Below are 23,746 nucleotides of genomic sequence, written 5' to 3'. Positions count from 1 at the left end.
TCAGGTAGAGCCTGGTCGGTGAGATGATTGAATGTGGATGTGGAGACAATGACCTCATGGTGTGCAGCACATCATGATAGATCCACAGAATCCAAGAGGAGGAAAAAATGAAGGATTTGTAAGAATTAAAATTGGTACCAACAAACATAGACGTCATGATCAAGCCAGGTCCTTGTCCTACTAAAAAAAGGTCCCATACACTTGCCTCTCCTTTCAGGGGATAGGTGCTTCTAGTAGATTGCAGTAGATCACCGCAGCAGATTTCAGTTGACATAGATTGCAGTCGATCACCGCAGCAGAGTTCAGTTGATATAGATTGCAGTCGATCACCGCAGCAGATTTCAGTTGACATAGATTGCAGTCGATCACCGCAGCAGAGTTCAGTTGATATAGATTGCAGTAGATCACCGCAGCAGATTTCAGTTGATATAGATTGCAGTAGATCACCGAAGCAGATTTCAGTTGATATAGATTTCAGTAGATCACCGAAGCAGATTTCAGTTGATATAGATTGCAGTAGATCACCGCAGCAGATTTCAGTTGATATAGATTGCAGTAGATCACCGCAGCAGATTTCAGTTGATATAGATTGGAGTAGATCACCTCAGCAGATTTCAGTTGATATAGATTGCAGTAGATCACCGCAGCAGAGTTCAGTTGATATAGATTGCAGTAGATCACCGCAGCAGATTTCAGTTGATATAGATTGCCGTAGATCACCGCAGTAGATTTCAGTTGATGGAGAATTCTTAAATTAAAAGATCAGCTCGTGTCCATCAACCTCGTGAGTGTCTTAATTTTTTTTTTTAAAGGGGGCGGGGAGATGTGACGTGTCAGTCGTTGATGCGAATGCGCGCACGGGGCGTGGTTATGGAGCCCCGCCCATTTCACGTCATGTGACCCGCCCATATTCCGGTTGCCGTAGAAACGGCATTTTCACTTTGCATGAGATGTGTTAAAAAACACGGAGATCCGGTCTGAGGGAGACTTTTAAATACCCAGGGGACGTGGATCGATGTGTGGTGAATGTACACTCACCTGTGATGACTGTGACGGTGAGTTTGTGTTCAGGTGTCGAATCCTTTGTTGTTGCTGGAGATTGTGCAACGAAGCAAGATGGAGGAAATCGTGGCGAGTACGGAGCACATTCACTTCGAAATCGAGATGGCTCTGGAGCAGCAGCTCGGGCTTCAACCTCTTCCTTTTAGCAACATGCACAGTGAGCGATGGGGATGAAGAGTTTGGGGGATGAGTGTTGTAATGGAGGAGATTAAGGATGAGTGTTATAATGGAGGAGATTGAGGATGAGTGTTATAATGGAAGAGATTAATGCTGTTATAATGGAAGAGATTGATGATATTATAATGGAGGAGATTGAGGATGAGTGTTATTATGGAGGAGATTAAGGATGAGTGTTATTATGGAGGAGATTGAGGATGAATGTTATAATGGAGGAGATTGAGGATGAGTGTTATAATGGAGGAGATTGAGGCTGAGTGTTATAATGGAGGAGATTGAGGATGAGTGTTATTATGGAGGAGATTGAGGATGAATGTTATAATGGAGGAGTTTGAGGATGAGTGTTATAATGGAAGAGATTGATGATGTTATCATGGAGGACATTGAGGATGAGTGTTATAATCGAGGAGATTGAGGATGAGTGTTATAATGGAGGATTTTGAGAATGAGTGTTATAATGGAGGAGATTGAGGATGAATGTTATAATGGAGGAGTTTGAGGATGTGTTATAATGGAGGAGATTGAGGATGAATGTTATAATGGAGGAGATTAAGGATGAGTGTTATAATGGAGGAGATTGAGGATGAGTGTTATTATGGAGGAGATTGAGGATGAATGTTATAATGGAGGAGATTGAGGATGAGTGTTATAATGGAGGAGATTGAGGCTGAGTGTTATAATGGAGGAGATTAAGGATGAGTGTTATAATGCAGGAGATTGAGGCTGAATGTTATAATGGAGGAGATTAAGGATGAGTGTTATAATGGAGGAGATTGAGGATGAGTGTTATTATGGAGGAGATTGAGGATGAATGTTATAATGGAGGAGTTTGAGGATGAGTGTTATAATGGAAGAGATTGATGATGTTATCATGGAGGACATTGAGGATGAGTGTTATAATCGAGGAGATTGAGGATGAGTGTTATAATGGAGGATTTTGAGAATGAGTGTTATAATGGAGGAGATTGAGGATGAATGTTATAATGGAGGAGTTTGAGGATGTGTTATAATGGAGGAGATTGAGGATGAATGTTATAATGGAGGAGATTAAGGATGAGTGTTATAATGGAGGAGATTGAGGATGAGTGTTATTATGGAGGAGATTGAGGATGAATGTTATAATGGAGGAGATTGAGGATGAGTGTTATAATGGAGGAGATTGAGGCTGAGTGTTATAATGGAGGAGATTAAGGATGAGTGTTATAATGCAGGAGATTGAGGCTGAATGTTATAATGGAGGAGATTAAGGATGAGTGTTATAATGGAGGAGATTGAGGATGAGTGTTATTATGGAGGAGTTTGAGGATGAGTGTTATAATGGAAGAGATTGATGATGTTATCATGGAGGACATTGAGGATGAGTGTTATAATCGAGGAGATTGAGGATGAGTGTTATAATGGAGGATTTTGAGAATGAGTGTTATAATGGAGGAGATTGAGGATGAATGTTATAATGGAGGAGTTTGAGGATGTGTTATAATGGAGGAGATTGAGGATGAATGTTATAATGGAGGAGATTGAGGATGAGTGTTATTATGCAGGAGATGTTATAATGGAGGAGATTAAGGATGAGTGTTATAATGGAGGAGATTGAGGATGAGTGTTATTATGGAGGAGATTGAGGATGAATGTTATCATGGAGGAGTTTGAGGATGAGTGTTATAATGGAAGAGATTGATGATGTTATCATGGAGGACATTGAGGATGAGTGTTATAATCGAGGAGATTGAGGATGAGTGTTATAATGGAGGATTTTGAGAATGAGTGTTATAATGGAGGAGATTGAGGATGAATGTTATAATGGAGGAGTTTGAGGATGTGTTATAATGGAGGAGATTGAGGACGAATGTTATAATGGAGGAGATTGAGGATGAATGTTGTCATGGAGGAGATTGAGGATGAGTGTTATTATGCAGGAGATTGAGGATGTGTTATTATGGAGGAGATTGAGGATGAGTGTTATTATGGAGGAGATTGAGGATGAGTGTTATAATGGAGGAGATGAAGGATGAGTGTTATAATGGAGGAGATTGAGGATGAGTGTTATAATGGAGGAGTTTGATGATGTGTTATAATGGAGGAGTTTGCGGATGAGTGTTATAATGGAGGAGATTGAGGATGAGTGTTATAATGGAGGAGATTGAGGATGAATGTTATAATGGAGGAGATTAAGGATGAGTGTTATAATGGAGGAGATTGAGGATGAGTGTTATTATGGAGGAGATTGAGGATGAATGTTATAATGGAGGAGATTGAGGATGAGTGTTATAATGGAGGAGATTGAGGATGAATGTTATAATGGAGGAGTTTGAGGATGAGTGTTTTCATGGAGGAGTTTGAGGATGAATGTGAAAATGGAGGAGATTGAGGATGAGTGTTATAATGGAGGAGATTAAGGATGAGTGTTATAATGGGGGAGTTTGAGGATGAATGTGAAAATGGAGGAGATTGAGGATGAATGTTATGATGGAGGAGATTGAGGATGAGTGTTATAATGGAGGAGATTGAGGATGAATGTTATAATGGAGGAGATTGAGGATGAGTGTTATAATGGAGGAGATTGAGGCTGAGTATTATAATGGAGGAGATTATGCGGATGAGTGTTATAATGGAAGAGATTGATACTGTTATAATGGAAGAGATTGATGATGTTATAATGGAGGAGATTGAGGATGAGTGTTATAATGGAGGAGATTGATGATGTATACCTAATGGAGGAGATTGAGAGATGGCAGTGGGGTTATAATGGAGGTGATTGATGATGTTATAATGGAGGAGATTGATAATGTTATAATGGAGGAGATTGAGGATGAGTGTTATAATGGAGAGAGATTGATGCTGTTATAATGGAAGAGATTGATGATGTTATCATGGAGGACATTGAGGATGAGTGTTATTATGGAGGAGATTGAGGATGAGTGTTATAATGGAGGAGATTGAAGATGTTATAATGGAAGAGATTGATGATGTTATCATGGAGGACATTGAGGATGAGTGTTATTATGGAGGAGATTGAGGATGAGTGTTATTATGCAGGAGATTGAGGATGATGTGTTATTATGGAGGAGATTGAGGATGTGCATTATTATGGAGGAGATTGAGGATGAGTGTTATTATGGAGGAGATTGAGTAAGTGTATTATTATGGAGAAGATGGAGGCTGAATGTTATTTTGGACTAGATTGAGGTTGAGGGTTATTATGGAGGGGATTGAGGATGAGTGTTATTATGGAGGAGAGTGAGGATGAGTGTTATAATGGAGGAGATGAAGGATGAGTGTTATAATGGAGGAGATTGAGGATGAGTGTTATAATGGAGGAGTTTGATGATGTAAGTTATAATGGAGGAGTTTGAGGATGAGTGTTATAATGGAGGAGATTGAGGATGAGTGTTATAATGGAGGAGATTGAGGATGAATGTTATAATGGAGTGAGATTAAGGATGAGTGTTATAATGGAGGAGATTGAGGATGAGTGTTATTATGGAGGAGATTGAGGATGAATGTTATAATGGAGGAGTTTGAGGATGAGTGTTATAATGGAAGAGATTGATGATGTTATCATGGAGGACATTGAGGATGAGTGTTATAATGGAGGAGATTGAGGATGAGTGTTATTATGGGAGGAGATTGAGGATGAGTGTTATAATGGAGGAGATTAAGGATGTGTGTTATAATGGAGGAGATTGAGGATGAGTGTTATAATGGAGGAGATTGAGGCTGAGTGTTATAATGGAGGAGATTAAGGATGAGTGTTATAATGCAGGAGATTGAGGCTGAATGTTATAATGGAGGAGATTAAGGATGAGTGTTATAATGGAGGAGATTGAGGATGAGTGTTATTATGGAGGAGATTGAGGATGAATGAATGTTATCATGGGAGGAGTTTGAGGATGAGTGTTATAATGGAAGAGATTAAGGATGAGTGTTATAATGGGGGAGTTTGAGGATGAATGTGAAAATGGAGTAGATTAAGGATGAGTGTTATAATGGAGGAGATTGAGGATGAGTGTTATTATGGAGGAGATTGAGGATGAATGTTATTATGGAGGAGATTGAGGATGAGTGTTATAATGGAGGAGATTAAGGATGAGTGTTATAATGGGGGAGTTTGAGGATGAATGTGAAAATGGAGGAGATTGAGGATGAATGTTATGATGGAGGAGATTGAGGATGAGTGTTATAATGGAGGAGATTGAGGATGAATGTTATAATGGAGGAGATTGAGGATGAGTGTTATAATGGAGGAGATTGAGGCTGAGTATTATAATGGAGGAGATTGCGGATGAGTGTTATAATGGAAGAGATTGATACTGTTATAATGGAGGAGATTGAGGATGAGTGTTATAATGGAGGAGATTGATGATGTTCTAATGGAGGAGATTGAGGATGAGTGTTATAATGGAGGTGATTGATGATGTTATAATGGAGGAGATTGATAATGTTATAATGGAGGAGATTGAGGATGAGTGTTATAATGGAGGAGATTGATGCTGTTATAATGGAAGAGATTGATGATGTTATCATGGAGGACATTGAGGATGAGTGTTATTATGGAGGAGATTGAGGATGAGTGTTATAATGGAGGAGATTGAAGATGTTATAATGGAAGAGATTGATGATGTTATCATGGAGGACATTGAGGATGAGTGTTATTATGGAGGAGATTGAGGATGAGTGTTATTATGCAGGAGATTGAGGATGTGTTATTATGGAGGAGATTGAGGATGAGTATTATTATGGAGGAGATTGAGGATGAGTGTTATTATGGAGGAGATTGAGGATGAGTGTTATTATGGAGGAGATTGAGGATGAATGTTATTTTGGAGGAGATTGAGGATGAGTGTTATTATGGAGGAGATTGAGGATGAGTGTTATTATGGAGGAGATTGAGGATGAGTGTTATAATGGAGGAGATGAAGGATGAGTGTTATAATGGAGGAGATTGAGGATGAGTGTTATAATGGAGGAGTTTGATGATGTGTTATAATGGAGGAGTTTGAGGATGAGTGTTATAATGGAGGAGATTGAGGATGAGTGTTATAATGGAGGAGATTGAGGATGAATGTTATAATGGAGGAGATTAAGGATGAGTGTTATAATGGAGGAGATTGAGGATGAGTGTTATTATGGAGGAGATTGAGGATGAATGTTATAATGGAGGAGTTTGAGGATGAGTGTTATAATGGAAGAGATTGATGATGTTATCATGGAGGACATTGAGGATGAGTGTTATAATGGAGGAGATTGAGGATGAGTGTTATTATGGAGGAGATTGAGGATGAGTGTTATAATGGAGGAGATTAAGGATGTGTGTTATAATGGAGGAGATTGAGGATGAGTGTTATAATGGAGGAGATTGAGGCTGAGTGTTATAATGGAGGAGATTAAGGATGAGTGTTATAATGCAGGAGATTGAGGCTGAATGTTATAATGGAGGAGATTAAGGATGAGTGTTATAATGGAGGAGATTGAGGATGAGTGTTATTATGGAGGAGATTGAGGATGAATGTTATCATGGAGGAGTTTGAGGATGAGTGTTATAATGGAAGAGATTGATGATGTTATCATGGAGGACATTGAGGATGAGTGTTATAATCGAGGAGATTGAGGATGAGTGTTATAATGGAGGATTTTGAGAATGAGTGTTATAATGGAGGAGATTGAGGATGAGTGTTATAATGGAGGAGATTGAGGCTGAGTATTATAATGGAGGAGATTGCGGATGAGTGTTATAATGGAAGAGATTGATACTGTTATAATGGAAGAGATTGATGATGTTATAATGGAGGAGATTGAGGATGAGTGTTATAATGGAGGAGATTGATGATGTTCTAATGGAGGAGATTGAGGATGAGTGTTATAATGGAGGTGATTGATGATGTTATAATGGAGGAGATTGATAATGTTATAATGGAGGAGATTGAGGATGAGTGTTATAATGGAGGAGATTGATGCTGTTATAATGGAAGAGATTGATGATGTTATCATGGAGGACATTGAGGATGAGTGTTATTATGGAGGAGATTGAGGATGAGTGTTATAATGGAGGAGATTGAAGATGTTATAATGGAAGAGATTGATGATGTTATCATGGAGGACATTGAGGATGAGTGTTATTATGGAGGAGATTGAGGATGAGTGTTATAATGGAGAGATTGATGATGTTATAATGGAGGAGATTGAGGATGAGTGTTATAATGGAGGAGATTGATGATGTTGTAATGGAGGAGATTGAGGATGAGTGTTATAATGGAGGAGATTGATGATGTTAGAATGGAGGAGATTGAGGATGTTATAATGAGAAGATTGAGGATGAGTGTTATAATGGAGGAGATTGATGATGTTGGAGGAGATAATGGAAGAGATTGATGATGTTATAATGGAGGAGATTGAGGATGAGTGTTATAATGGAGGAGATTGATGATGTTAAATGGAGGAGATTGAGGATGAGTGTTATAATGGAGGAGATTGATGATGTTAAAAATGGAGGAGATTGAGGATGAGTGTTATAATGGAGGAGATTTCAGATTAGTGTTATAATGGAGGAGATTAAGGATGAGTGTTATAATGGGGAGTTTGAGGATGAATGTGAAAATGGAGGAGATTGAGGATGAGTGTTATAATGGAGGAGATTGAGGATGAATGTTATGATGGAGGAGTTTGAGGATGAGTGTTATAATGGAGGAAATTGAGGATGAATGTTATAATGGAGGAGATTGAGGGTGAGTGTTATAATGGAGGAGATTGAGGATGAATGTTATAATGGAGGAGTTTGAGGATGAATGTTATAATGGAGGAGATTGAGGATGAGTGTTATAATGGAGGAGATTGAGGATGAATGTTATAATGGAGGAGATTGAGGATGAGTGTTATAATGGAGGAGATTGAGGCTGTTATAATGGAGGAGATTAAGGATGAGTGTTATCATGGAGGAGATTGCGGATGAGTGTTATAATGGAAGAGATTGATACTGTTATAATGGAAGAGATTGATGATGTTATAATGGAGGAGATTGAGGATGAGTGTTATAATGGAGGAGATTGATGATGTTCTAATGGAGGAGATTGAGGATGAGTGTTATAATGGAGGTGATTGATGATGTTATAATGGAGGAGATTGATAATGTTATAATGGAGGAGATTGAGGATGAGTGTTATAATGGAGGAGATTGATGCTGTTATAATGGAAGAGATTGATGATGTTATCATGGAGGACATTGAGGATGAGTGTTATTATGGAGGAGATTGAGGATGAGTGTTATAATGGAGGAGATTGATGATGTTATAATGGAAGAGATTGATGATATTATCATGGAGGACATTGAGGATGAGTGTTATTATGGAGGAGATTGAGGATGAGTGTTATAATGGAGGAGATTGATGATGTTATAATGGAGGAGATTGAGGATGAGTGTTATAATGGAGGAGATTGATGATGCTATAATGGAGGAGATTGAGGATGAGTGTTATAATGGAGGAGATTGATGATGTTAGAATGGAGGAGATTGAGGATGTTATAATGGAGAAGATTGAGGATGAGTGTTATAATGGAGGAGATTGATGATGTTATAATGGAAGAGATTGATGATGTTATAATGGAGGAGATTGAGGATGAGTGTTATAATGGAGGAGATTGATGATGTTAAAATGGAGGAGATTGAGGATGAGTGTTATAATGGAGGAGATTGATGATGTTAAAATGGAGGAGATTGAGGATGAGTGTTATAATGGAGGAGATTGAGGATGTTATAATGGAAGAGATTGATGATGTTATAATGGAGGAGATTGAGGATGAGTGTTATAATGGAGGAGATTGATGATGTTAAAATGGAGGAGATTGAGGATGAGTGTTATAATGGAGGAGATTTCAGATTAGTGTTATAATGGAAGAGATTGATTCTGTTATAATGGAAGAGATTGATGATGTTATAATGGAGCAGATTGAGGATGAGTGTTATAATGGAGGAGATTGAGGATGAATGTTATGATGGAGGAGTTTGAGGATGAATGTTATAATGGTGGAGATTGAGGATGAGTGTTATAATGCATGAGATTGATGATGTTATGATGGAGGACATTGAAGATGATGATTGTTCTGCTGTTTGTGTTGTGTAAGTTTAACTTCGTACTTTGATTAATTTGGGATGACACATAACTCCCATCATTCCCATTGTGGATTTCCCTTCTAGAACCTGGAGCTGCCGTTTGTGAATTCTTTGATCGAGGCATGTGTCGTCATGGTAAGTGTCACTTCCATGAGGAGCCGCCTATTTTGGGGAGTTGGGGTGGGTGGGATGGAGTTTAGAGGGGAGAAATTGAGAAAATTAATTCATAGAACATTATCGGATTAATGAGGGTGGAGGAGTGAGGAGAGAAAGGAAGTTTGGGATTTGATTGTCATGGTGTTGTCAGAAATTGTGCTGTGGGGAGTGGGAGAGATCGTTCTCAGGACTATTTCAAAGAAAGTTTTAAAAATTTTGTTTTATATACACAGTCGAGGCTCGTGGAAGACCGAGTGGAAGTACAGTGAACGGATCGGGACACAACAGGACAAACGGAACAACAGAAAGAGCGGGAAACACCAACAGCAGAGCCGAAGGCAGGGCAGATGGAGGCAGACAAACAAAGGGTGTGGGGAGGAATGGGAGTGCAGGAGAGGATGCATGTGGTGGACAAGATGGATCCAGAAGGGAACCCTCAGGAGGGAAAACTGGAAATTTGGAAGGAGGGATTGAGGTGCGGTTATTGCAGGGGATGGGGTGGGGTGAACGAGGCCAGAAAAGATCATGGTGTTGGCTTGAGGACGACATGAGATGGTGGTGAACTGATGTCTTGAATACCTGGAGGGAAGGACGAGATTGAAGAGGATGTGGAAGTTGGTTCCACAGGCGGAAAAAAAGAGGAACAAATGAGTGGAGGTGAGCATTGATCCTGGATTTAGGTCGTTTCACCAGATGGGATGGTGGACCGCGTGTGCTCTGCAAAAAGCTGGTGGTTGGAGGGGCGACAAAGCAGGGAAAGAGCAGAGGATGCAAGGCCAGAAAGGAGGTGGTAGAAGATAGAGAGACCACCGACCTGTCTGCGATGGTGAAGTGATAGGCCCATAGACTCGACTCAGCTTCATCGTGGGAGATCCCAATGATATTGAAGGCCTTGGTTTCCACGGCGTCGAGGTCAGCAAGGTGTGAGGCAGGGGAGCCAGCCCATAGGGGAGAGCAGTACTTCATCAAGCTTCGGATGAAAGCCTTGTCCGTGGATAGGAGTTCAATATCATTGCTATTCCAAAGAAGACATGTTGTCGTGTTGGCAGGAGAATAGGAATCACGGCTGGTGGATGAAATAGCTGGCACCTCAAGCCAAGCCAAATAAATATTGAGAGTAACAGGAGCTGAAATATTCACGGTCGAACCTGACACACGTGCACCATAATGCTGACGAAGTGTTACCTTCTCGCTAATCGTGTCTCCCAACGAGGATTTCGTACCTAAATTTAATGACATCGGGTTTTAGTGTTCAAATGTACAACACTTTGTACCAGAGGTTGTTTTTCAAAAGATGGTTGGGCTCGATGTACAGGTTTGGACAATGACGGTGAGATATTTCGACCGGTTTGAAAAGTCCAAACCACTGATCAATAAAGGACGAGGGAACGAATTAAAACAAACATACTCTTACTTGGAAAGGGGGATGGGGGGAAGCAGGGTGTCCATCGATAGGTTGCCTTAAGAACAGTATAGACCATGTGATCGAGTGGGGCGTCATTACTCTTGTATCAGGACATCTGCCAGAGTTAAGTCGTCTTGTTAAACCGAGGAGGCGGCGAGTGTATATCTTCGCGTACGATAGGGTAATGTTGTTGTGTAAATCCTCCTGTGAACGTGCGAGGCCAGGTGGAGGACTTGTAGCACCCCATCAGACACAGGGAAAGCGCTTCACACTTTGATTTATGGAGCTATGGAGCCCTGGCTGAGGGCGGAAAGCTTTTGCTGAGGAGCCGTGTTTGGGGGGGGACAAAGGTTGAGGTGCTCGGATGGCAAGTAAAGCTCGGAGGTCGAAATGGGAGACACCACGAATGAAGTGGAAGTGATCAACAGACCGGAAGCCCCGAAGGAAACAGCTCGAGACGACAGACTCGGGAACACGGTTATAACAGACGAGAGAAGAGGTGATTCAATGAACGAAAGTAATGAGGAAGTGTATACCTGGGTAGGGTGATGAGGATGGTTTTTTTCTGGTGGGTTGCACTTGCACCCTCGTGGGGAAGGATGGTGGTTGCGGTTGTGTTTGAGTTGAAATGTGAGAGAGCAAGAGCAGCAGGACCAATATTGCAGGAATGAAATGATTTATCCGTTCATTGAACGGTGAGCGTGCGTTTTTTGAAGTTGTTCGCGTCAAATGATAAAAGCCCCAATTGCTCGTGTGCATCATAGAAGGTTTTTCTCTCTCCTTAAGATTCTTATATGGTCGCAGGAGCCGGGTGTCCATTCCGACACGTGACTGGCGGCAAGAACAACGTCGTGTGCAAACATTGGATGCTTGGTCTTTGTAAGATGGAAGACCGGTGCGAGTCCCTGCATCAGTTCGACATGACCCGCATGCCGAACTGCTATTTCTACTCAAGAGGCGGTCAGAACATCGATGTCTTACCTTTTTTGTGCCGCTCGCTTGTTCCGCCATTTTAAGTCAGATCCCAAACCACATCAGAGGTTTATTCTCATCTCGTTCTCTTTTCCTTCTTCCTTTTCTTCTTTTTTTTCCTATTCTGTTTGCCTATTTCTTCTTCTTTTTTCTTTTTGAGCCAATTACTCGTATTTGTGATGAGTCTTCTCTTCTGACACCATTAAACTGATTAATCACAATCGAAGTCCTTATTCCGGGGTTAACCCTCCCCCCCCCAAACTTTTATGAGTATATGGAGTATTTTATTATGACTTCTGATCCCATCTTCCGCCACTTTACGCTGTACGATACACATTTACCGAGAGAGAGTTGGGGTCCTTCCCGACCTCACAAAGACCCGTCCGGCTCCCCAGACAGGAAAAATCCCCGTGGACACCCCGAGTACATCCAACACCGTCAAGCGGTTCGGGAGTGTATAAAATCCAAGGGGTTGCTGTGGCCGTGTCCAAGAAGCTGACTCCCGAGATAATTGAGGGAACACAGGTCAACGAGCGTTTTATGAGACTGAGGATTCGTCACTCCTTGGGTGTCATTTCCCTGGTTTTTGGTTGTGCTCCAACTGATTCGAGTGGTCTCACGGTGAAGGAGGCATTCGATGCCGCGCTTGAGTCTGTGGTTGATCGGGAGGAGTCGGAGCCACTGGGATTACGGGTTTCCTGGGTCAAAACTAAGATTGAGGCTTTCAATGACATATTGGCTGCTGCTCTCTTGTCTGCACCTGTTTGTGGTGAGGATGTTGAGGTCACGGAGAGATTCACTTATCTTGATGGTGATGTTCATGTCTCTGCATGTTGTGAGCCTGAGGTCAATAGACGTCTGGGGAGTCATGGATTCACTGGATGTGGCGTTGTCGATACCTCTGCAGGAGGACGGAAGTCCGAGTCTTTAAGTCCTTGGTGCTTCCAGTCTTGCTCGACGGATGTGAGACTTGGACTCTGACCAGGAATCTGAGACGGAGACTGAATTCCTTCGGTACCAGGTCTCTTTGGAGAATCCTTGGCTATCGCTGGTCGGACGTTGCGTCCAACGAGCGGTTGCTGAGAGAAACTCAGATGAGGTGTGTCACCTGTACAGTCCGTGAGCGTCAGCTGCGGCTGTATGGACATGTGGTTCGTTTTCCTGACGCTGATCCTGCTCACCAGATTCTCTCAGTGAGGGAGTCTCATGAGTGGAGGAGGTCAATGCGCCGACCACGTGCCTCGTGGTTGCAGCAGGTTGATCGACATCTCAAGGAGATGGAGATGGGCCAGGCATCTGCCTGGGGGTTGACCAGACGGAGGCCCCTGGAGTCCCGACGGAAAGTGGACGCAGCGACGCGCTGCTTCGGCACATGCTCCCATACCTGACCTCACCTGACACATAAGATCTTAAGCCAGCCACCTTAACCGTAAAGCCAACACGAGGCTTCATGGTGATAATATAAATGTATCTTTGACAGAAAAGTGCACCAACAAAGAGTGTCCATTCCTTCATGCGGACCCGGAGTCGAAGGTCAAAGATTGTCCGTGGTACGACCAGGGTTTTTGTCGTCAAGGTAAGACATCAACATCTCGCCACCCTGTGAGACCTCCTCAAATGGCCAATTGCACTCGATCGTACTCTCTGCTTCCGATATGGCCATAAACCGGTCGAAGGGGTATGAAAGGTCATCTGGGGGTCGACGTTGAAGAAATGCCACGGGTCTTACCTCCCACTGACCCATTGACTTTGGATGTTTTTTTTTTTTCTGCAGGTCCTTGGTGTTGGAAACGACACACCCGAAAGGTGTTGTGTGTTAATTACCTGGTGGGGTTTTGCCTGGAAGGACCGAACTGCAAGTTCGCGCAGTGAGTACGGATTCGATTTTTGTGTAAATCTCCATCCCTGGAATGGGGAAGTACATTGGACAAGTACATGGGACATGCATGGGGAATCATGTCCATAAATTATGTTTATTTATTTATCTGTGCACAAAGTCAAGGCTTGTGGAACAGCTGGAGCACTGAACGGATCAGAATCCAACAGAACAAAAGGAACTTAAGGGGTCTAAAAAAGCTCTAATGGGTCTTAAGGTCTAAGCCCTAAGGGGTCTAAAGGACATGTTCCAACAGTAGTTACAGGTCTGAGGGTCTGAGGGGTCGAAAGGGTTTAAGAAGTCTAAAGTGTCCAAAGAGGGTGTAATGGGTCTAAAGGTCTCAGGGTTGAGGTCTAAGCTGTCTAAAGTGTGCAAGAGGGATAGGGGGAAACACCAACAGCAAGGTTGAAGAACGAAATGGAGAGATACTTGGACAAACAATGGGTGTGGGGAGGAATGAAGGGTTGGGGTGGACAAGATGGACACAGGAGCAAACTTTCAGGAAGGACAAGTCTGAAGACGACGATGGTTCACGAGCGGTATTTGACGATGTAGATTATTTCAGAAGTCAAGGATGAGACAATGTGATAATGTTTGACCAAGTTATAAAAATGATCAACATGATGTGGTACGAGTGACAGGTTATTTGCTGCAAAATGTCGAAAACCCGGTTTCGTTCAACAACTTTCAAAATTTGACCTTTGCATAACCTTTAAAGGTCACAAAACAATGTTGTGGACATTAAAATAAGGAAACAGGATACGTGCTACAGCTTATTGGAGTGAGTTCATCGAAGAAGGTCGAAAACCCGGTTCGATTCCCACAACTTTGAAAATTTGACCTTTGTGAACTTTAAAGGTCAAAGGTCAAGGATTATGACCTTTGGTGCAAAACTTCATCTGGAACATTCCAGGAACAATATAACGTCATTTCGGCTCTATGGCATTTCGCACTCCTCGGATAAACCAGACTTTGATGAAATCAGCGTAAAAACAAACTTGAAAGGGGCGCCACGGGCAAGGTGTTCGAGATAGAGCAAAATGGTTTGAAGACTTTAGGTGGGGAATGACCTCAAGATTATGGATAAAAAATATTGTCATCCTAGCTCTCTAAGTTTGGGCGGTCGTTTGATTTTTATGTCAAAATTCGCAATTTTCTAAGTTCCTGACCTTGTAACCTTGACCTTGGGACGAAAATGAAAAATCGAGCTCTGTGGGGCTATGCAGGTGCCATTGGGCTAACCAAATACCGAAACCCCTGCCAGATCTGACAAACCCCCTCGGAGAAGAATTAATTTTTATGTCAAAATTCACAATTTTCTAAGTTCGTGACCTTGTGACCTTGACCTTGTGACCTTGACCTTGGGACGAAAATGAAAAATCGAGCTCCGTGGGGCTATGCAGGTGCCATTGGGCGAACCAAATACCGAAACCCCTGCCAGATCCGACAAACCCCCTCAGAGAAGAATTAATTTTTATGTCAAAATTCACAATTTTCTAAGTTCGTGACCTTGTGACCTTGACCTTGTGACCTTGACCTTGGGACGAAAATGAAAAATCGAGCTCCGTGGGGCTATGCATGTGCCATTGGGCTAACCAAATACCGAAACCCCTGTCAGATTCGACAAACCCCTCAGAGAAGATGTAAATTGAAATCGGCTAACCCCCTAAAAACACATGTTTTTGGGCGTGGCTCCGCCCATAATGGGCGCACCACGCCCATTCTCAGGAAAACACAACCACATCATGACATAAACCTCCCACCAAAATTTTATCAGGATCGGATTAAAACCCACGGAGCTATGCTCGGGACAGACAGACAGACAGAAAGTTTTTTTCGACGAGATCGACTACCCAACAGACAAGCCGGTCGGCAGACATGGGTAGTCGATCAAGTCGAATTTAGTCGTTTTTCAGCCGTTACTAGCCAACAAAAGCGTCCATAGCAACGGTTCTTTCTCACACAAGACTAGGACATACCATGAACCTACCATACTAGTTTTATGTTTCTCTGACTCATCTTCTTCTTCCTCTTTCGGCTTGCTCCCGTTAGGGGTCGCCACAGCGGACCAACTGTCTCCATTTTGCTCTATCCTCCACATCTTCCACTGACACTCCAACCACCCGCATGTCCGCCCTCACCGCATCCATGAACCTCTTCTTTGGCCTTCCTCTTCTCCTCCTGCCTGGCGGCTCCATCTTCAACATCCTTCTCCCGATATACTCCGTTTCCCTCCTGTGCACATGTCCAAACCATCTCAATCTCGCCTCTCTCACTTTGTCTCCAAACCGTCCTACCTGCGCTGTCCCTCTAATACACTCATTTCTTATCCTGTCCATCCTCGTCACTCCCAACGAGAATCGCAGCATCTTTAACTCTGCCACCTCCAGCTCTGCTTCCTGTCTTTTTGTTAGCGCCACCGCCTCCAAACCATACAACATAGCTGGTCTCACTACCGTCTTGTATACTTTCCCCTTCACTCTTGCAGCTACCCTTCTGTCACAAATCACTCCTGCAACTCTTCTCCACCCACTCCATCCTGCCTGCACTCTCTTTTTCACTTCTCTCCCACACTCTCCGTTACTTTGGACAGTTGATCCCAAGTATTTAAACCAATCCACCTTCCCCAGCATGTTTCTCTGACTCATAGTCTCTGAGAAATAACGAACTTCATTTTTTTTTATTGTTTTTGACCAGGGTTCATTCAAAATCTATCTTCTCCGACAGTTTTTATAGGATCCAGCTGGAAATTTTTGACAATATCGCTGAATGTACTGCCTACAGTCGCTCGTGGCCCGATTTTTGATTTTCGAAAAAATAATTTTTTTATGATTTTTCAAAAATTTCAAAGTCTCGTTGCTAGGCAACGGTGGTGTCCATAGCAACGGTTCTCATTTGCACACAACTAGGTCATGGTATGAACCTACCCACCGAGTTTCATCGAAATCGCCGTTGTATTAACGGAGCACTGGACCGAACAGAGGGACAGACAGACCTTGTGAAATTTCAGGCATGTTTCCAAAGAGACTCGAACAAATGGCAGCCCTGGTAATTCCATTTAAATATTCTATTGAGGTTTATCTATTTATCTATTCGCTAAAGATTTTATTTTTACATGATGCTGTATTGATTTTGGGTAGTCGATCCAGTCAAAAAAAAAATTTTTTTTTTTTTAATAAATTTTGAAATTTGTTCTACCCTTATTATCAGTTTTTCCGTCGATATGTTTGTCTGTCTGTCTGTCTGTCCGTCTGTCTGTCTGAACTCTCAGCTTCGATTTTTCGATTTTTTTTTTTGATTTTTTTCGATTTTTTGACCACTTTAAAGGACCGTTGCTGAGCCCTTGCTCGGGCCCGGAGTCCCATATTCGAAAGCACACGATTCCCAGAAATATTGGTCCCACCTACCAAATTTCATTGGAATCGGTTCAGTGGTTTAGCCCCGAGGCTTGACCAAAGTTTCGCGGACAGACAGACAGATGGAAATGTCCAGAATAAGGGTGCTCTAAGAGCAGCCAACAGACAGACAAACATATCGACGGAAATGCTGATAATAAGGGTAGACTAGATTGACTACCCAACAGACAGACGGACAGACACACACCAATAACGAATATAATGGTCACTTATATTTTTTCGTGAACCAAAAAACCAGAAATTTGACAGGAGATGGGGTTGGGGAAGGTGTTAACGACTGTAGAAAGGATCATGGTTTTGGATGGGAGATGATTTGGGAAGAACAGCTGTCTTGAAGACCTGGAGGGAAGAATGAGAATGAAATGCCTTAAACGGTGAAATTTGTCTCTTTCCAGCCCTCGTTTTGAACGTATTACACCGAGCGAAGATGTTCCTCCGGACAAGGTACTTCGATACGCACGACATCTTCAAATTGATGGTGATGTAACCAAACGGATTCGCATTTCCATTCGGTGTCCGTACAGCTTTCACGTCATCAAAACGGACGATCCGGGAGGGGTCAGAAATGGTTTCTTTTCGGCACCTTTGAACCACCCAACCACATTGTCTTTGTGGAACCTTCAACAACCCATCCACGGTCTCTTCATGACACCTTCCCATTGACACCTTCAGTTTGTTCGTGTATAATTGCCCAGGGTCCGCTCTCTGGGACGACGTCCTCCCAGGGCTCCAACCGACCTTCAACAAGTCCCGCCGATCTTCGACTGACCATACCTCTCGAGTAGATCACCTGCTGCCGCAAGGTTAAGCGTGAGTACGTTGCTCAGCGTGTTCTAGGTAAACACCTTTGTGGATCTCCATTCGCGCAGACAGTTGCATTTGGTGCCCCTTGTGGAAGTCATTGCAAAAATGCGTTTGTTATCAACTGGATTTTTTTAATTCATTCATTCCATGTTTTGTTGTCGGAGACAGACAAACGAGGGCTGCGGACGACCTCACGATGGCGAATCGAAAAACGGAAACATCAAATGAAAATTGTGAATCGACACATTGATGTCCGCACTCGCAAGTTGCTCGTGTCCGCACGGGGTTCGAAACGGGGTCGGGATTGAGGCGGCGGCAAAAATGCAAACGGCGCCTTCTGTCATCGAGCCGGCAAGCTGGGAGCAACAATTCGCATTATTGCCGCATCTGATGCCATTTAAATGCTCTTTGGAGCTCGGATCGAATATTTTATACCTTGTGATGTGTCCAAATGTAAATAAAAACAAATATACCGACTTCTTTAAAATAATAATGGATTCTCTCATTTGTTCTAAAAGGGGGGTTATTTGATGAGCTGTTTAACTACAATGTGACGTCATGTCGAAGACCGATGGAACGCTTTGAGAGACCTCTGGCCTACGCGTTGCACTCAAACCTCCACACCTGATAAATCACCTGCTTGCGTTTCTTTTTGGTGACAAACGATACATCTCGCAAAACAGCATTCCCCACCAGAGGACCGGATTGCCTTCAAACCCCTCTTGTAATAAATAAATCCCCACTCGAGGGTCACTGTCCTGACCTCTTGTTTGAGACTGAGTCTTCGACCTCAGAGAGGAGCAGCAGCAGGTCTAGCGCTGAGTCACCGGCTCGGAATCCAAACTGATTGGGTCAGAGTTCGGTAATTTTGGAAAGAGGAAACACTTGATATCGGCAGCCATGATGGACCCCATGACTTCACTTGTTCGTTGTAGTGAAGCTTCACTGGTCTGTGGTTGAGAGGATCTGTTTGCACACCCGTGTGAAATGTAGTGGTGTTGGCTGCCTCACGCTCGTGCATCCTGCGACCCATCCACAAGCTCCCAACGAGTCTTGCCATTGTCCCTGCAGATCTCAATCTCCAATGCATCGAGGTTCTGGGAACAGGGACCCTCAACACAAGAGGAAGCCAGATTTCCTCAGTGGCAGAGCCACACATCCCAAAAATGATGCAGCCAGTAGAGTGGACCCGTCGAATGAATTCCGGTCGATTTCATAAATAAATGAAACAGTGATGTGCCACACCTGGTCAGGTAAATTTTACCCTTTGAATGAACATCTTTCATATCAGGTTGTGGAGAACACAGAACCTGATGTTGAGGAGTTTCTAAACCTTCTGAGAGGCGAATGATTCGTCATTGTGGGATGATGGAGAATGGAATCACCTTCAAGGTAAATCAGTGTCGTGCTGTGTACAAGCCATTCGTGCTGTGTACAAGCTTTTCATGCTGTGCACAAGAGAGTCGTGTTGTGTGCAAGTGAGTCGTGCTGTGTACAAGTGAGTCATGGTGTGTACGAGTGTGTCATGGTGTTTACGATTAAGTCGTGCTGTGTACAAGAGAGTCGTGCTGTGTACAAGTGAGTCATGGTGTGTACGAGTGTGTCATGGTGTTTACGATTGAGTCGTGCGATGTACAAGTGAGTCGTGCTGTGTACAAGTGAGTCATGGTGTGTACGAGTGTGTCATGGTGTTTACGATTGAGTCGTGCTGTGTACAAGTGAGTCGTGCTGTGTACAAGTGAGTCGTGCTGCGTACGAGTGAGTCATGGTGTGTACTATTGAGCCGTGCTGTGTACAAGTGAGTCATGCTGTGTACTATTGAGTCGTGCTGCGTACAAGTGAGTCATGTTGTGTACTATTGAGTCGTGCTGTGTACAAGTGAGTCATGGTGTGTACTATTGAGTCGTGCTGCGTACACATGAGTCATGGTGTGTACTATTGAGTCGTGCTGCATACACGTGAGTCAAGGTGTGTATTATTGAGTCGTGCTGCGTACAAGTGAGTCATGGTGTGTACTATTGAGTCATGCTGCGTACACGTGTCATGGTGTGTACTATTGAGTCATACTGCGTACACGTGAGTCAAGGTGTGTATTATTGAGTCGTGCTGCGTACAAGTGAGTCATGTTGTGTTTGAGTGAATCGTGCTATGTAGCGGTGAGTCGTGCTGTGTATAAAGGAGTTATGCTGTGTAAAAGCAAGTCCTGCTGTGTACGAGTGGGTCCTGCTGTGTACGAGAGACGTGTTCTACACAAGCGAGTCGTGCTGTGTACGAGTGAGTCATGCTGTGTACAAGCAAGACGTGCTGTGTATCCCCAGTGGTGAGACACGTCCAAATTGTAAATTTGTTAATTAAATAAAACAATGAAACATCAGTACTCCGAACAACAGCACTCAGAGGTAACTTACCTGTTTATAAACATTCTTCAGATCCAGTCGCAAAGAAGATCACCGATGACGTCAGAGTGACGATGACCCGACATTGGGAGGTGATGACGTGTCAAAAAGTTTAAATTTTTTTCGCTGAGCGGTTTCAGAGAAACCGATGTACTAATTTTTTTTTCCCTTTAATCCAATTTGGCTACCGTACCATGTGACCTATGACGTCAGAATTATCATGAAAACATTCTCCATCGGGAGTCCCTCATGTGTTTAATGTTCTGCATCGATCGGACAAACCGTTGCAGAGAAAAACATTTTTAAAGGAAAAATATATCGATGCGGACACACTGACGCAGACACACAAACATGGGCGTCGCGATGGTGTCGCGTCGCCTTCAGGGCGACATTAATTAAACACCTCTGTTAAAGGACACGCACGATTCGGGTGATTAGCGCAACCAATGAGGCCACGAATACGTCTCGTGACTGCTCGGTGGTTACTGGAGAACGTGCGTCCGTTCGACTGGCTTGGTGGTCCCACTGGGCGTGGTGTTGTGGTGGACAGGCCACGTAGTCCGAACCCCGACGGCTGAATCAGGCGACCGCTTTATGGCGGTTCGCCGGGAAACCAGACGAACCCGACGGGTGTACCAACATCAGTCATATTCTCCATAACCGAATACCTCCAAGTTAACTACCAGGTAAGAATCTCCACAATTCATGTCACTGAAGTTTCATGTATCATTAATAAATGCAGGGCTTAGAGAGCTGAACCAACTGGAACTCGTCTCCATCCTCCCCCTCTCCATCAACCAAGTCGGCTCCAACCTCCTCGTGGTCCTTCTCCAGCGCGGCGAGGTCCTCCCTTGCCTCCGCGAACTCTCCCTTCTCCATTCCTTCCCCAACATACCAGTGCACAAAGGCACGTTTGGCGTACACCAGGTCGAACTTGTGATCGAGCCGTGCCCAGGCTTCCGCGATGGTCGTCGTGTTGCTCAACAAACACACGGCCCGCTGGACCATGGCGAGATCGGCTCCAGGTACCACGGTCGGAGGCTGGTAGTTTATGCCGACCTGGAAAGAAGACAAAACAATGACTAATGAGTGAGGACAATGATACGTCAGACATTACCAAACACGACCCTAATGGTTTACCTGCATCCGGAGACCAGACGTACCTTGAAGCCGGTAGGAGAGCAATCCACAAAATGGATGGAGCTCTTGGTTTTGATGGTCGCAATGGCGGCGTTCACGTCCTTGGGCACGACATCTCCGCGGTACAGCATACAGCATGCCATGTACTTGCCGTGCCGAGGGTCACACTTCACCATCTGATTGGCGGGCTCGAAACACGCGCCGGTGATCTCGGACACCGACAGCTGCTCATGGAAGGCCTTCTCTGCAGAGAGAACGTGGTCAATGGGAAGTGGATCCGTGGGTAGGGCACCAGGTTCGTCTGGAACTCGGTCAGATCGATATTTAATTGAGTGCGCCTTCGAAGCGTAACCAGGCGGTGACGGACGAGACAACCCGTGCCATAAGGCGGTTCAGGTTCGAGTAGCTCGGACGCTCTACGTCCAAGTTACGACGACATATGTCGTAGATGGCCTCGTTGTCCACCATGAAGGCGCAATCCGAGTGCTCCAGCGTTGTGTGGGTCGTCAGAACGGAGTTGTACGGCTCGACCACTGCGGTGGACACTTGAGGCGCCGGGTACACGGCGAACTCCAGCTTGGACTTCTTGCCGTAATTGAGGGAGCGGCGCTCCATAAGCAGGGAGGAGAAGCCGGAACCTGTGCCTCCTCCGAAAGAGTGGAAGATCAGGAAACCCTGCAGGCCTGTGCACTGGTCCGCCTTGGATTGAGTGAAGAGCAGGTCATTGATCACAGCCATCTGTACTGAGTGGAGTTATTCCGTGACAATGATAGGACCTTCACGAGGAACTTTAATACTTTGTGACATCCACTTGGTAGAGAAGTGATGTTTGTGTATGTCGGAGGTTCTTGAGACCTTCTCTGGACTCGGACATCATTGCTGTACCATGAGGAGGGCACAAAGTCCCTCTCACTCCAGATTAAACAAATAAAATGTTGAGAGGTTCCTTTGAAAAAGTAATTAATTCCTCGTGTACCTGCTTACGGATGCGGTCCTCAACCAAGTCCACAATCCCCTTTCCAATGGTGTAGTGGCCCCGTGCGAAGTTGTTGGCTGCACCCTCTTTACCCGAAATGAGTTGCTCGGGGTGGAAGAGTTGTCTATAAGTACTGGTGCGCACTTCATCTAAAAAATGGGACAACCTCAACGTTAGGATGAAGGTGAGTTCAGGGTGAAGGTGAGTTCTGGATGAAGGTAAATTGAGGGTGGAGGTGAGTTCAGGGTAAAGGTAAATTAAGGGTGGAGGTGAGTTCTGGATGAAGGTAAATTGAGGGTGGAGGTGAGTTCAGGGTAAAGGTAAATTAAGGGTGGAGGTGAGTTCTGGATGAAGGTAAATTGAGGGTAGAGGTGAGTTCTGGATGAAGGTGAGTTCTGGATGAAGGTAAATTGAGGGTGGAGGTGAGTTCAGGGTAAAGGTAAATTAAGGGTGGAGGTGAGTTCTGGATGAAGGTAAATTGAGGGTGGAGGTGAGTTCAGGGTAAAGGTAAATTAAGGGTGGAGGTGAGTTCTGGATGAAGGTAAATTGAGGGTAGAGGTGAGTTCTGGATGAAGGTGAGTTCTGGATGAAGGTAAATTGAGGGTGGAGGTGAGTTCTGGATGAAGGTAAATTGAGGGTAGAGGTGAGTTCTGGATGAAGGTGAGTTCTGGATGAAGGTAAATTGAGGGTGGAGGTGAGTTCAGGGAAAAGGTAAATTGAGGGTGGAGGTGAGTTCTGGAAGAAGGTAAATTGAGGATGGAGGTGAGTTCTGGATGAAGGTAAATTGAGGGTGGAGGTGAGTTCTGGATGAAGGTAAATTTGAGGATGATGAAAGTAAAACTCACTCAAGTGAGTCACTCACCCACTCAAGTGAGTCACTCACTCATACAAGTGAGTCACTCAAACACGACCACACACACCACCACTCAAACACAACCACACAAACCACCACTCAAACAGGAGTTCAAGGTGAAGGTGAGTTCAGGGTGAAGGTGAGTTCAAGGTGAAGGTGAGTTCAGGGTGAAGGTGAGTTCAAGGTGAAGGTGAGTTCAGGGTGAAGGTGAGTTCTGGATGAAGGTGAGTTCTGGATGAAGGTAAGTTGAGGGTGAAGGTGAGTTCAGGGTGAAGGTAAGTTGAGGGTGAAGGTGAGTTCTGGATGAAGGTAAGTTGAGGGTGAAGGTGAGTTGAGGGTGAAGGTGAGTTGAGGGTGAAGGTGAGTTCAGGGTGAAGGTAAGTTGAGGGTGAAGGTGAGTTCTGGATGA

The 23,746-nt window shown here is 43.9% G+C and overlaps 1 protein-coding gene and 1 pseudogene across 8 annotated transcripts in view; one reads left to right on the top strand and one right to left on the bottom strand.

The window, feature by feature from the left end:
• The first annotated feature begins 871 nt into the window (after positions 1-871).
• Positions 872-18,430, top strand: LOC147007983 (cleavage and polyadenylation specificity factor subunit 4-like). 7 transcript variants are annotated; one of them, XM_085865714.1, is made up of 8 exons: positions 872-1,219; positions 9,428-9,478; positions 11,691-11,864; positions 13,357-13,452; positions 13,651-13,744; positions 17,564-17,612; positions 17,693-17,978; positions 18,141-18,429. In XM_085865714.1, exons 1-7 carry the CDS (start codon positions 1,117-1,119, stop codon positions 17,951-17,953), a joined length of 828 nt encoding a protein of 275 aa, XP_085721840.1. In that variant the 5' UTR covers positions 872-1,116; the 3' UTR covers positions 17,954-17,978; positions 18,141-18,429. The 7 variants fall into 7 exon arrangements, with proteins under 7 accessions (XP_085721840.1, XP_085721844.1, XP_085721841.1 ...); XM_085865718.1 differs by having other exon boundaries at positions 875-1,219; positions 17,864-17,978; positions 18,141-18,430; XM_085865721.1 differs by having other exon boundaries at positions 1,061-1,219; positions 11,709-11,864; positions 18,141-18,428.
• Positions 18,431-20,606: 2,176 nt separating this feature from the next.
• The window catches only part of LOC147007982 (tubulin alpha chain-like), a 6,829-nt pseudogene continuing 3,689 nt past the window's right edge, over positions 20,607-23,746 (bottom strand). The window contains exons 3-5 of the transcript XR_015053688.1: positions 22,485-22,633; positions 21,532-22,207; positions 20,607-21,427 (exon numbers count right to left, since the gene is read on the bottom strand). The product of XR_015053688.1 is annotated as a tubulin alpha chain-like (transcript). The remainder of the gene's footprint in view (positions 21,428-21,531; positions 22,208-22,484; positions 22,634-23,746) is intronic.

Source organism: Eptatretus burgeri, chromosome 22 (assembly GCF_056783735.1).
Source record: "Eptatretus burgeri isolate ZD-2024b chromosome 22, Ebu_testis_v1, whole genome shotgun sequence".
Taxonomy (NCBI): Eukaryota; Metazoa; Chordata; class Myxini; order Myxiniformes; family Myxinidae; genus Eptatretus; species Eptatretus burgeri.
The sequence above is the reverse complement of the archived record's forward strand: the minus strand, read 5'-3'. Positions and strand labels throughout refer to the sequence as shown.